Source organism: Phyllobates terribilis, unplaced genomic scaffold (assembly GCF_046119375.1).
Source record: "Phyllobates terribilis strain yellow unplaced genomic scaffold, ASM4611937v1 Scaffold_8__6_contigs__length_399053987, whole genome shotgun sequence".
NCBI lineage: Eukaryota > Metazoa > Chordata > Amphibia > Anura > Dendrobatidae > Phyllobates > Phyllobates terribilis.
In genome coordinates this window covers 107,872,063-107,884,673 of record NW_027362768.1, presented here as the reverse complement: position 1 = coordinate 107,884,673, position 12,611 = coordinate 107,872,063, and the positions used below count along the sequence as shown (strand labels likewise).

Below are 12,611 nucleotides of genomic sequence, written 5' to 3'. Positions count from 1 at the left end.
TGACAGCACGGGACTAATGCTCAGAGGACATCATCGGATTATGTAACTAGAGGTGCCCGGACAACATTTCACAATGGTTCTGCCAAACTATGGGGTAAAAGCCAGATACTTCTTCCATTATCCCCATTGAGGAGTCCTCACCTCGCTATACACATTAGATGTGCAGCGACCTTACTTGCCGAGTGACCGGCTGACCAGCTCACATGTATGAGGACCCCCCGACTCTCCCCCATTAGCAGATGTCAGGAAGATAAGAATTGTGGATTTTGTTCTTCCTAAATAATAGAAATTAGCAAAAAGGTAGGAATAATGACCCACCACTCAAAACAATGTTCTCACAGTGTACTAGACAATAGACAGCAAGGATGTGAAAACCTTAAAACATAACTTTTATTACTAATATGATAAAAATATGCCACTCATAAAACAGAAACGAGTCCTTAAGCCAGACTGATAGCTGCCGGTAATGGAGCTTAGGGACTGCCCCTATATCAATATATAAAAAAAATGTTGAAACAGCCCCGCAGTCTGGAGATCAACATTTTCGGATAGGTTCTATAACCGAGGGAGAATAGATGGACAGGGATCAATACAACAACCCTGTGTCACACCAAAACCCTCTGACATATAGATTTTTCTCAATAGGTATGTACACCCAAGACAGTCATTAAACATGTACTCATAAACCACCAATTTGGAAATTTGGTCGGAAACGAAGAAAAAATGGGTGAGAGAATTCCATTTTCTTCTATTGTATATGAATTGTGATATATGTGCCGGGTCTGCACTCAGACTACACATTATACAATTATTTTCTCGTGTCATTTTTATCATCATGGACTCTTAGATACTGGACAAATTGGTGGTTTATGAGTACATGTTTAATGACTGTCTTGGGTGTACATACCTATTGAGAAAAATCTATATGTCAGAGGGTTTTGGTGTGACACAGGGTTGTTGTATTGATCCCTGTCCATCTTCTCTCCCTCGGTTATAGAACCTATCCGAAAATGTTGATCTCCAGACTGCGGGGCTGTTTCAACATTTTTTTAATATATTGATATAGGGGCAGTCCCTGAGCTCCATGACCGGCAGCTATCAGTCTGGCTTAAGGACTCGTTTCTGTTTTATGAGTGGCATATTTTTATCATATTAGTAATAAAAGTTATGCTTTAAGGTTTTCACATCCTTGCTGTCTATTTCCTAAATAATAGCCAGCTAGAACTGGCTGTAGCTCACTACCCTTTCCTGCACGCTCGGAAGATCTGAGCATACAGAAGCATTGTGGGGTCTGGAGAGATAGTGGAATATAACAAAAAGCTGGAGAAAGTCAAGTCTTTTTTTTTTGGTCTTTTGACCACCTTCCTATCGTTTAATAAAGCGGGTCTATCAGCTTAAAGGGGATGTCTCATCATCTTTAACGGATAAAACAGTAAAGTGTTGGAAAAACAAGCAACCTTGCATTTTACATTTTTTTAAAAAAAATCCTCTCTGTTTTCAAAAAGAGGGATTTTTAATCGCATTTTATACTTTTATATCCATTAATGGCAGGTCTCCTAGGAAAGGAGTACAGAGCTCACAAGCTCATTGCCATAAAGCTTGTAAGCGCTTCTCTCGGAACTCCTCCAAAGCATCGGAAAAAGAAAGTTGTGCCACTGGCCCGAACTTTCACTCAATCACTCATGAGTGCACTGCCCTCCCCGCCCCCGTAGGCAGAGAAGCGGTGCACTCCTGTTAGACAATCCCTTTTATAAGAAGTCTCATGTAAAGGTGGCAAAATACATGTACAGGTCTGTAATCCTGGTAGCCCAAACTGGAGGCATGGAGGTAGATGTAATATTGGCCACACAGTTTATTTAATACAACACAGGCTACTTACACTTTCTTCAGTTTTTCTAGTACTATTCGTTTGCGGATTTGTTGCTGGGAACATGAATCCACGAGAGGGAGAGGTGGAGCCCAAGATGCTGCCTGCGGAAAAAAAGAAACATTTGCAAGAAACCCACAACTAATTGCAATAGTTTTAAAGTTATTATGGAATTGTGGGCAATTAACTGTTATGATTGATAAGTATCCTCTGGTTACAAGGGGATGAGTGTAAGACACTCAGCAGTCAGTGCTCACTTCATGCACCTAGACCTGCTCTGATCTCATGTCAGCGCACTTGAGAGCTAAGCAACAGGGTAATGATATGTAAGTGCTCAATTTTTGTCACATACAAGAAAAATGGACCGAGTTCCAACAGTTTTTATCAGAGTTTGGTCCGAGTTTCGGGCGAGAAACAACCAAAAAAAAGTTTCTCTACTTTTTTGCTATCTAGCAGTCCGTGAAAAACCAGACAGCACAGAAATGGTATCCAAGTGCTGTCCAATTTTTTCATGGACCCATAGACTTGCATTGCCAATTTTAATCTGACAGACGGATTGATTTTGGACATGTCTACGCGACTTTGCGTGAACCACTTGGTCAAAAAAAAAAATAAATAAAAATTGGACATGTGAACAGCTCCACAGACTATATGAGATACAATTTTTATATATGAAAAACATAGATCGTATTCGTACATGAAAAATGGACGTCTGAATTGGTCCTAAAAGCTCAGCTCATGGTGAACTGATGGACCAAACACTAGGGGCAGAATTATTTACTAATTCACTAGTTTAAAGGCGTTTTACAGTTTCGGAAAACCAGTGTCTTGGAAGCAGTTTGTTTTAAAAAACAAAGTAAGCTTTACTCATCCTCCCCGGGTCCAGCAGTAAGTCTCCCCCTCTACTCCCTTGTCGGTAGCGCAGATATCACGTAGACAGCACTGCAGCCAATCATAGAACTCAGCATCTAGTGCCATCAACTGAGTCAGGGTCGCTGAGCTCACTGAGTGCCGTTTTCTTGCAGACAACAAGAGATACCAGGAACAGCAGTAGAGACTCTGCACTGGACCTGGGGAGGGTGAGTAAAGAACAGTTTGTTTGTTTATTTAAAGCAAATTGCAGATGGGGGACAGGTGTTTTCCAAAACTGAAAACCCCCTTTAATACTATAGATTGCACTGGTTGAGTTTGGGTACTAACCTTGCGTTCAATCACCTGAAGTCCATCTTGCTCATGTTCCACCTCTTCGGGTAAGACGTACTGCCCTGTGAAGAACTGCTGAGCTCGGATTTCTAACATTTTTGTGTCTTCTCTAAGCTCTGTATAATTAGGAAGCGGCTTTGAGACAATGTTCTGGTTCCCAAAAGGCAAACTCTCGTTCAGGGTTGTGGAGCCATTAGAAGAATTCTCCGTGACATCATCATCCAAGACGAGATCATCTTCATCTAGTTCCTGTACCTCAGTGGTGGCAACCGGAACAAGTCCTTTATGTTCTACTAGGTAATCTGTGCCAAAGAGATATTTCAAGGTTTCCTTTGATTTCCATTCATTTAAGGTCTGCTTGAGGACTTCGAGCATGCCCCCTACGACAGGAGGAACGCTGGTTTGTTGGGTCGCCTGATAAGTCTTGGATTTGCAGAGAAGTTTCCGCAGATGCTCTGCACCACGTTTGCTTACTGCTCTCTGAGTCACTTCCGTTACTACCTCGGTGGCCTCTGTCCCGTGCCAGACATCTCGAGAGAATTGCCCAGTGGTTTCTCTTCGTTGGTAAGACGTCTGTTCATGGTCCTTTAAATTACAATGACCTAATCTCTCTGTAGTGTCGGCCAAATTCTGGTCTACATCCGCCCTGTCGGGAGTCCTCTCCTCCTGGGTAACATTACCGCTGTCCGGTTGTAACTCTGCGTCCTCATGACTCTGCTCTGGAGCTGGGATGACCGAGGAGACAAAGGCCTGTTCAGCTTCACCATCCTCATCACTGTTCGGAGAGCTTGATCCGCCACCTTCTGTGGTACATTTAGGTTTCTCGATTTCTGAAGCTTTAATGCGTCTCTCGGCTAATTTGACTTCTTCTCCGGATCTGCCACTAACAAAGAATAAAGTGGTGCGTGTGACTTTATTAGGTTTACTGACTGTGATAATTAAGGGGTTGTCCATGTTTGGTGCCATTTTTTTTTTTACTTAAATATATGGATTTTTTGCTAAAAAAAAAAACAAAAACACATTTTAGCAATTGGGTTCCATCAAAAATTCTGCACCGTTTCCCCAGCTGCAACGTTTGTCTTGCTCTATTGTTGGATGCAGAAACAGTCAACATAGAAACCGTCAGTGAGCTCGTTTTGATGGTGCAGTGGGAAAGTTTCCAACGCTTTTCTTTATTTTTTGAATTGCTCTCAGCTGATTTATGAGTACAGACCACATCAAAGTTCAATGTGGAGGAAATCAAAGAGCATGTAAAAGGCAAATGGTGCAAAAAAAATGTATGTAAAAAATGTTTTTACACCCAAATAAAAGGAAAAAAATTGTATCCAGAGATGGACAACCCCTTTAACATACAGTAGAGACCAAAAGTTTGGACACACCTTCTCATTTAAAGATTTTTCTGTATTTTCATGACTATGAAAATTGGACATTCACACTGAAGGCATCAAAACTATGAATTAACACATGTGGAATTATATACTTAACAAAAAAGTGTGAAACAACTGAAAATATGTCTTATATTCTAGGTTCTTCAAAGTAGCCACCTTTTGCTTTGATGACTGCTTTGCACACTCTTGGTATTCTCTTGATGAGCTTCAAGAGGTAGTCACCGGAAATGGTCTTCCAACAATCTTGAAGGAGTTCCCAGAGATGCTTAGCACTTGTTGGCCCTTTTGCCTTCACTCTACGATCCAGCTCACCCCAAACCATCTCGATTGGGTTCAGGTCTGGTGACTGTGGAGGCCAGGTCATCTGGTGTAGCACCCCATCACTCTCCTTCTTGGTCAAATAGCCCTTACACAGCCTGGAGGTGTGTTTGGGGTCATTGTCCTGTTGAAAAATAAATGATGGTCCAACTAAACGCAAACCGGATGGAATAGCATGCCACTGCAAGATGCTGTGGTAGTCATGCTGGTTCAGTATGCCTTCAATTTTGAATAAATCCCCAACAGTGTCACCAGCAAACCACCCCCACACCATCACACCTCCTCCTCCATGCTTCACGGTGGGAACCAGGCATGTAGAGTCCATCCGTTCACCTTTTCTGCGTCGCACAAAGAAACGGTGGTTGGAACCAAAGATCTCAAATTTGGACTCATCAGACCAAAGCACAGATTTCCACTGGTCTAATGTCCATTCCTTGTGTTCTTTAGCCCAAACAAGTCTCTTCTGCTTGTTGCCTGTCCTTAGCAGTGGTTTCCTAGCAGCTATTTTACCATGAAGGCCTGCTGCACAAAGTCTCCTCTTAAGGCTGAGTTCACACGATGCGTTTTTCATGCGTTTCCGCGGCGTTTTTGCAGTTGCGTAAACGCCGCGGAAACGCATGAAAAACGCATGGTAGAAGGGCAGCAATGTTCCCCAATTGAAATCCACATGTGCTGTGCCCATGATGCGGATTTTTCCGCAGCGGAAACGCTGCGGTCAAAAATCCGCAGCATGTCAATTAATTTTGCGGAAACGCTGCTCTTTTGCCGCCATTGACTTGCATTAAACCGCATGGAATCCGCATCACTGTATATGTTGATGCGCTTTTCATGCGGTCTAATGTGCGGATGGTACCCGGGTGTGGAGGAGAGGACTCTCATCCAGACCCAGGTACCATTAAAAAAAAAAGAATAAAATAAAAAATATATATATTCTCACCTTCTGACGGCCCGCGCAGCGCTCTTGCTTGATTCCCCGCACTTCGCGGTTGAATGAAGAAGGACCTTCGCTGACGTCAGAGTCATGTGACGGGTCACATGACGCTGACGTCAGAAGGTCCTAAAGTCTTCACTGCCGGCAGCCGGGACGGAGGGAAGCAGGACACCGGGGGCCATCAGAGGGTAAAGTATATATTTAGTTTTTATTTTTTGACATTCACACACTATATAAATCCATGCCGGTTGCATGGATTTATATAGTGTAAAGTTGACAAGCACTTTCCAAGTGATGCTAAAATCGCTTGGGAAGCGCTTGTCAACCCGCATGCGCTTCATTTCCGCATGTCCCTGGCAGGAAACCACATGTACAATCCGCATGCGTTTTTTCCTGCCAGAGATGCAGAAACGCTCAGGAAAAAATCCTGAGCATTTCTGCATCGTGTGCACATACCCTAACACTTGTTGAAGAGATGTGTCTGCTGCTAGAACTCTGTGTGGCATTGACCTGGTCTCTAATCTGAGCTGCTGTTAACCTGCGATTTCTGAGGCTGGTGACTCGGATAAACTTATCCTCAGAAGCAGAGGTGACTCTTGGTCTTCCTTTCCTGGGGCAGTCCTCATGTGAGCCAGTTTCTTTGTAGCACTTGATGGTTTTTGCAACTGCACTTGGGGACACTTTCAAAGTTTGCCCAATTTTTCGCACTGACTGACCTTCATTTCTTAAAGTAATGATGGCCACTCGTTTTTCTTTACTTAGCTGCTTTTTTCTTGCCATAATACAAATTCTAACAGTCTATTCAGTAGGACTATCAGCTGTGTATCCACCAGACTTCTGCACAACACAACTGATGGTCCCAACACCATCTATAAGGCAAGAAATCCCACTTATTAAACCTGACAGGGCACACCTGTGAAGTGAAAACCATTTCTGGTGACTACCTCTTGAAGCTCATCAAGAGAATGCCAAGAGTGTGCAAAGCAGTCATCAAAGCAAAAGGAGGCTACTTTGAAGAACCTAGAATATAAGACATATTTTCAGTTGTTTCACACTTTTTTGTTAAGTATATAATTCCACATGTGTTAATTCATAGATTTGATGCCTTCAGTGTGAATGTACAATTTTCATAGTCATGAAAATACAGAAAAATCTTTAAATGAGAAGGTGTGTCCAAACTTTTGGTCTGTACTGTACACAATTCATAGAATCCATTAACAAAGATGAAGACACAAAGCATATACTACTTTCATAGTGACCAGAAGTGTGAGTGAAACGGTACGGCACTTGCGCTGTGTAATTACAGCTCCATTCACTTCTGTGGGGCTGTACTGTGCATGCATGGAGTGGTGCTCATGCATTCGCTCTTCCGTTCCATTCACATGGGAGACACTAGACCCCCATGCTTGAGACTGATGGCGGTACATGTAGTTTGTGGGAAAACACCTTTAAGTTATCTTTTTGCTCAGTTTTCGGAGCAGAAACTAAGATATTTGGAGAGTTTCTACTCCAAAAACTCCTTGAAAAACCCTTTGTGCACATAGCCTTACGCTATGTTCACACATCATGTTTTTTTCAGTGTTTTTTTTCTGCAGCAAAACCTGATCTCTTGCCAGGAGGTTGTTAAGGATTTTTCTTGCCTTTTTGCTTGTTTTTTTGGTACGTTTTTTTCACTGTCCGTTTGTCTCTTTTATACATGTACATAAAGATCAGTGAAAAAAAAAATCTCATTCTGGTTTTGGCACAAAAAAAATGCTGAAAAATTTGACACCTGCGTTTTTAGTGCATTTTTTTTTTCACCAACCATTACTTCCAATGGGTGAAAAAACACTGAAAGAAGTTACCTGCTCTATTTTGCAAAAAATCATGCAAGGCACAAAATCCTGAACAAAAAAAACCATGACGTGTGCATGAGATTTCTGCAATCTCATTGACTTTGCTGGTACTGTGACACGCAGATGAAAATTTGCATAAAAAAAAAATGCTGAAAAAACCATGATGTGTGAACATAGCCTTAACTGGAAGGGTTATTCCCCGCCAAAAAAAAAACAACCCAAGATGACCTTTATTCATAGCATAGGGGATAACTTGATGATGGCTGGGGTTCCAAACACTGGGACCCCCATTAATCCCGAGAACAGGGCTCCTTAGAAGACTGGAGGTGCTCATGGACGGCTTCCGCTCCGTTCATTGATAATGGGTTGAGTACAGCGCTGGGCTTTCTCCTGCAGTCTCGTAGACAATGAATGGAGTGGAGGTTGAGCATGCGCAACTCTGCTCCTTTAAGTCGGGGCTGCAGAGACAAGTTCTTAGGGTTGCAGAGCCCCAATCTCGGGATCAATGGGGGTCCCAGCAATTGGTTCCCCAGTAATCAGCAAGTTATCACTTATCTCATGTATAGGGTATATAGGGGATAACTTGTTTTATTTATTACCCAATACGCACAGGATAAATATACCTAAGAGACCACTACATCAGCTAAACGCCGTATTGGCCATACTGACATCACTCTGCCCAGCGCTGCTGACTGTTTCCATGAAAATAATTCAGGCGTCAGAGAAGAAATAACTTGGAAAAAAAGCACATTAAAGCATGAAGTGGCTTTACGGGAGAATTAAGATACACATCTGATAAGGAAATGAAACTCTAAAATGAAGTGTCAATTTGCAAATGAAGGAAAAAAAAATCCCCCGAAATGTTTCATATTCACAACGTAAAGAGCGACAGAAGTGACTGCAGACAATCGCCTTCCAAGAACTGCGTCGCCCGCTCATGAGCCGGGAGGTGACGGGAATCACAGTGAGGACAAATGTACAGATTTACTGGGCGCTTCTTGCTTTATATCTCATACAGGGACATAAAAAGGTGTCGAAAGATACGACAGGGCCCCGAGGACAGCACAAATAAATCTGGCATTGAACTGTCACCAGATTTAATGACTAGGACGGCAGGATGGGCCGGTGCCGCCTGTGTACACACAACGTATTTGTGTGAGGTTTCATCAGCCTTTGTTACCTGCAGCTGTACAGTAAATCATACACAGCAAACAGGGGGGACGCCGCAGGAAAGACCAAAAAAGGCTGCGGATCCAATCAACAAAGGAAGAAAGGGCGGAATAAATGTGATTTTATCTAATGCAGCAGCATCATTATATCATTTCACAAACTGTAGACCCGAGGTGTCCAACCTTTTGGCATCTCTAGGCCACATTGGGAGAAGGACTGTATATTGGGACACACATTAAATACACGAACACTAACAAAAGCTGACAAGCTAAAAAAAGAAAAGAAATAAAAAGGTCTGTGCATAATTCTCCTGATTTCCGCCACCACAGATGAGCAAAAAATGTCTCACATATTTCTAATTACGCAGGAGAATGTTTTAAAATCGAACAGGTCCTAAAATGTCAAATAAAATGCCACACTGAGGCTGCTGTATATACAGTGCCTACAAGTAGTATTCAACCCCCTGCAGATTTAGCTGGTATGATAAGATGCAAATAAGTTAGAGCCTTCAAACTGCAAACGAGAGTAGGTTTTATGAACAGAAGCATAAATCTTACAAACCAAAAAGTTATGTTGCTCAGTTGAATTTTATTAAATTTTAAACATAAAAGTGTGGGTCAATTATTATACAACCCCTATGTTTAATATTTTGTGGAATAACCCTTGTTTGCAATTACAGCTAATAATCGTCTTTTATAAGACCTGATCAGGCCGGCACAGGTCTGTGGAGTTATCTTGGCCCACTCCTCCATGCAGATCTTCTCCAAGTTATCTAGGTTCTTTGGGTGTCTCATGTGGACTTTATTCTTGACCTCCTTCCACAAGTTTTCAATTGGGTTAAGGTGAGGAGACTGACTAGGCCACTCCAACACCTTTACTTTTTCCCTATTGAACCAGGCCTTGGTTTTCTTGGCTGTGTGCTTTGGGTCGTTGTCTTGTTGGAAGATGAAATTACGACCCATCTTAAGATCCTTGATGGAGGAGCGGAGGTTCTTGGCCAAAATCTCCAGGTAGGTCGTGCTATCCATCTTCCCATGGATGCGGACCAGATGGCCAGGCCCCTTGGCTGAGAAACAGCCCCACAGCATGATGCTGCCACCACCATGCTTGACTGTAGGGATGGTATTCTTGGGGTCGTATGCAGTGCCATCCAGTCTCCAAACGTCACGTGTGTGGTTGGCACCAAAGATCTCGATCTTGGTCTCATCAGACCATAGAACCTTGAACCAGTCTGTCTCAGAGTCCTCCAAGTGATCATGAGCAAACTGTAGACGAGCCTTGACATGACGTTTTGAAAGTAAAGGTACCATACAGGCTCGTCTGGAACGGAGACCATTGCGGTGGAGTACGTTACTTATGGTATTGACTGAAACCAATGTCCCCTCTGCCATGAGATCTTCCCGGAGCTCCTTCCTTGTTATCCTTGGGTTAGCCTTGACTCTTCGGACAAGCCTGGCCTCGGCACGGGAGGACACTTTCAAAGGCTGTCCTGGCCGTGGAAGGCTAACAGTAGTTCCATAAGCCTTCCACTTAAGGATGATGCTCCCAACAGTGGAGACAGGTAGGCCCAACTCCTTGGAAAGGGTTTTGTACCCTTTGCCAGCCTTGTGACCCTCCACGATCTTGTCTCTGATGGCCTTGGAATGCTCCTTTGTCATTCCCATGTTGACCATGTCTGAGTGCTGTTCACAAGTTTGGGGAGGGTCTTAAATAGTCAGAAAAGGCTGGCAAAAGAGATCTTTAATCCACACATGTGAAACTCATTATTCTTGGTGCCTGAACTACTTCTTAATACTTTAGGGGGACCAAACAGAATTCTTGTGGTTTGAGGGGTTGAATAATAAATGACACTCTGAATTAACTTTTTACGTTTAAAAAAAAAAAAAAAAAAAAAAAAAAATTTGCTGCAGTGCATTTCCCACTTCCAGGCTGATCTACAGTACAAATGTCACAATGCCAAGTTAATTCCGCATGTGTCAACCAGCTAAATCTGCAGGGGGTTGAATACTACTTGTAGGCACTGTCCATCACCTAGGATATACTGAGACTGCTATTTATACATCACATAGGATATACTGAGACTGCTATTTATACGTCACATAGGATACACTGAGACTGCTGTATATACATCACATAGGATACACAGACTGCTGAATATACATCACATAGGATACACTGAGACTGCTGTAAACATCACATCGATGCTGAGACTACTGTATATACGACACATAGGATACACTGGGACTGCTGTCTATACATCACATAGGATACAATTAGACTGCTATATGTACACATCACATAGGATACACTGAGACTGCTGTATATACATCACATAGGATACACTGAGACTGCTGTAAACATCACATTGATGCTGGGACTGCTGTATATACGACACATAGAATACACTGGGACTGCTGTCTATACATCACATAGGATACAATTAGACTGCTATATGTACACATCACATAGGATACACTGAGACTGCTGTATATACATCACATAGGATACACAGAGAGTGCTGAATATACATCACATAGGATACACTGAGACTGCTGTAAACATCACATTGATGCTGGGACTGCTGTATATACGACACATAGGATACACTGGGACTGCTGTCTATGCATCACATAGGTTTCAATGAGACTGCTATATGTACACATCACATAGGATACAATGAGACTGCTATATGTACACATCACATAGGATACAATGGGACTGCTGTATATAGATCACATAGGATACACTGGAACTGCAGTCTATACATCACATAGGAGACATTGGGATTGGTGTATATACATCATATAGGAGACACCGAGACTTCTGCATACATCACATAGGGACACATGAGACTGATCTATACATCACATAGGAAAAACAAAATTTCTATATACATCACATAGGAGACATGAGACTGCTGTCTACATCACATAGGAGACACGACATTCTATATAAATCACATAGGAGACAAGAGATTGCTGTATACATCATATGATACACTGAGACTGCTGTATATAGAATCACTTAGACCCTGGAGGTGCAGGGATATGGTGCTACAGAGCTGTAATGGCAGGAGCGAGATAAGAGGATGGAATGTGCCAACTACGCCCACAAAAAATCTCCTGACACTGGCACTGGCCATTGTCGGACTTCATCCAGTCTTGTGTGTGTCATGGCGGTGTTCAGTATAGATTGCTGTGCGTAATCACAGTTCTCTGCACAAAAATTAATGGGTGGGCGGCCTGAAAATCTCTGCCGGCAGCCCACCATGTGATTAAGCACTGCGGCCCACTGGAAATCTGTGCTGGGCCGCATTAACAGCCATCCTGGGCCGCATATGGCCCTCAAGCTGCAGGTTGGACACTCCTGCTGGAGACTGAATGATTCATAAATGTGAGCAGCAGAAATACACAAGACAGAAGTGTAAGGGACTGCAGGAGCCTCATCTATGGGGCTGAATTTCACAGGACCTGGGATTTTAAACACTGGGGAAACCAGGATTTCGGCTTTATTCACACGTCCGCGTTTCAAGTGCATGCCCTATCAGTGTTTTAAATGGATAGAAAACATTTAGTATTTGAAGCAAATTTTTCGGCTGCAAAAACCAGAATGTTGGTTGGATAAAACCTACATAAAATAAATGCGCTTTTCCCATTTTTTTCTTGCGTGTTTTTTCCCATTCAGTTGAAAGAATTGACATGCTGCAGATTAGAAAAACGGCAAAAGCGCAAGGGAAAAAAGCAACGTGTGAACAAGCCCCTACAGTCTATGGGGCTGTTCACATGCTTGACGATCATTCACAAAAAAAAAAATGAATACATGTTCAATTTTGATCCGCATTGAGTATCAAAATCAGTAGGAGGCAGATATGCAGTACTGGGCACGGCCACTATCAAAAG

The 12,611-nt window shown here is 42.7% G+C and overlaps 1 protein-coding gene across 2 annotated transcripts in view; it reads right to left on the bottom strand.

The window, feature by feature from the left end:
* RPAP2 (RNA polymerase II associated protein 2) overlaps nucleotides 1–12,611 on the bottom strand; it is a 97,394-nt gene that overhangs the window by 73,891 nt on the left and 10,892 nt on the right. For both annotated transcript variants that reach the window (XM_073643189.1, XM_073643190.1), the window contains 2 exons: nucleotides 3,068–3,953; nucleotides 1,880–1,971 (listed from right to left, as the gene is read on the bottom strand). In XM_073643189.1, the coding sequence (XP_073499290.1) occupies nucleotides 1,880–1,971; nucleotides 3,068–3,953 (978 nt within the window). The remainder of the gene's footprint in view (nucleotides 1–1,879; nucleotides 1,972–3,067; nucleotides 3,954–12,611) is intronic.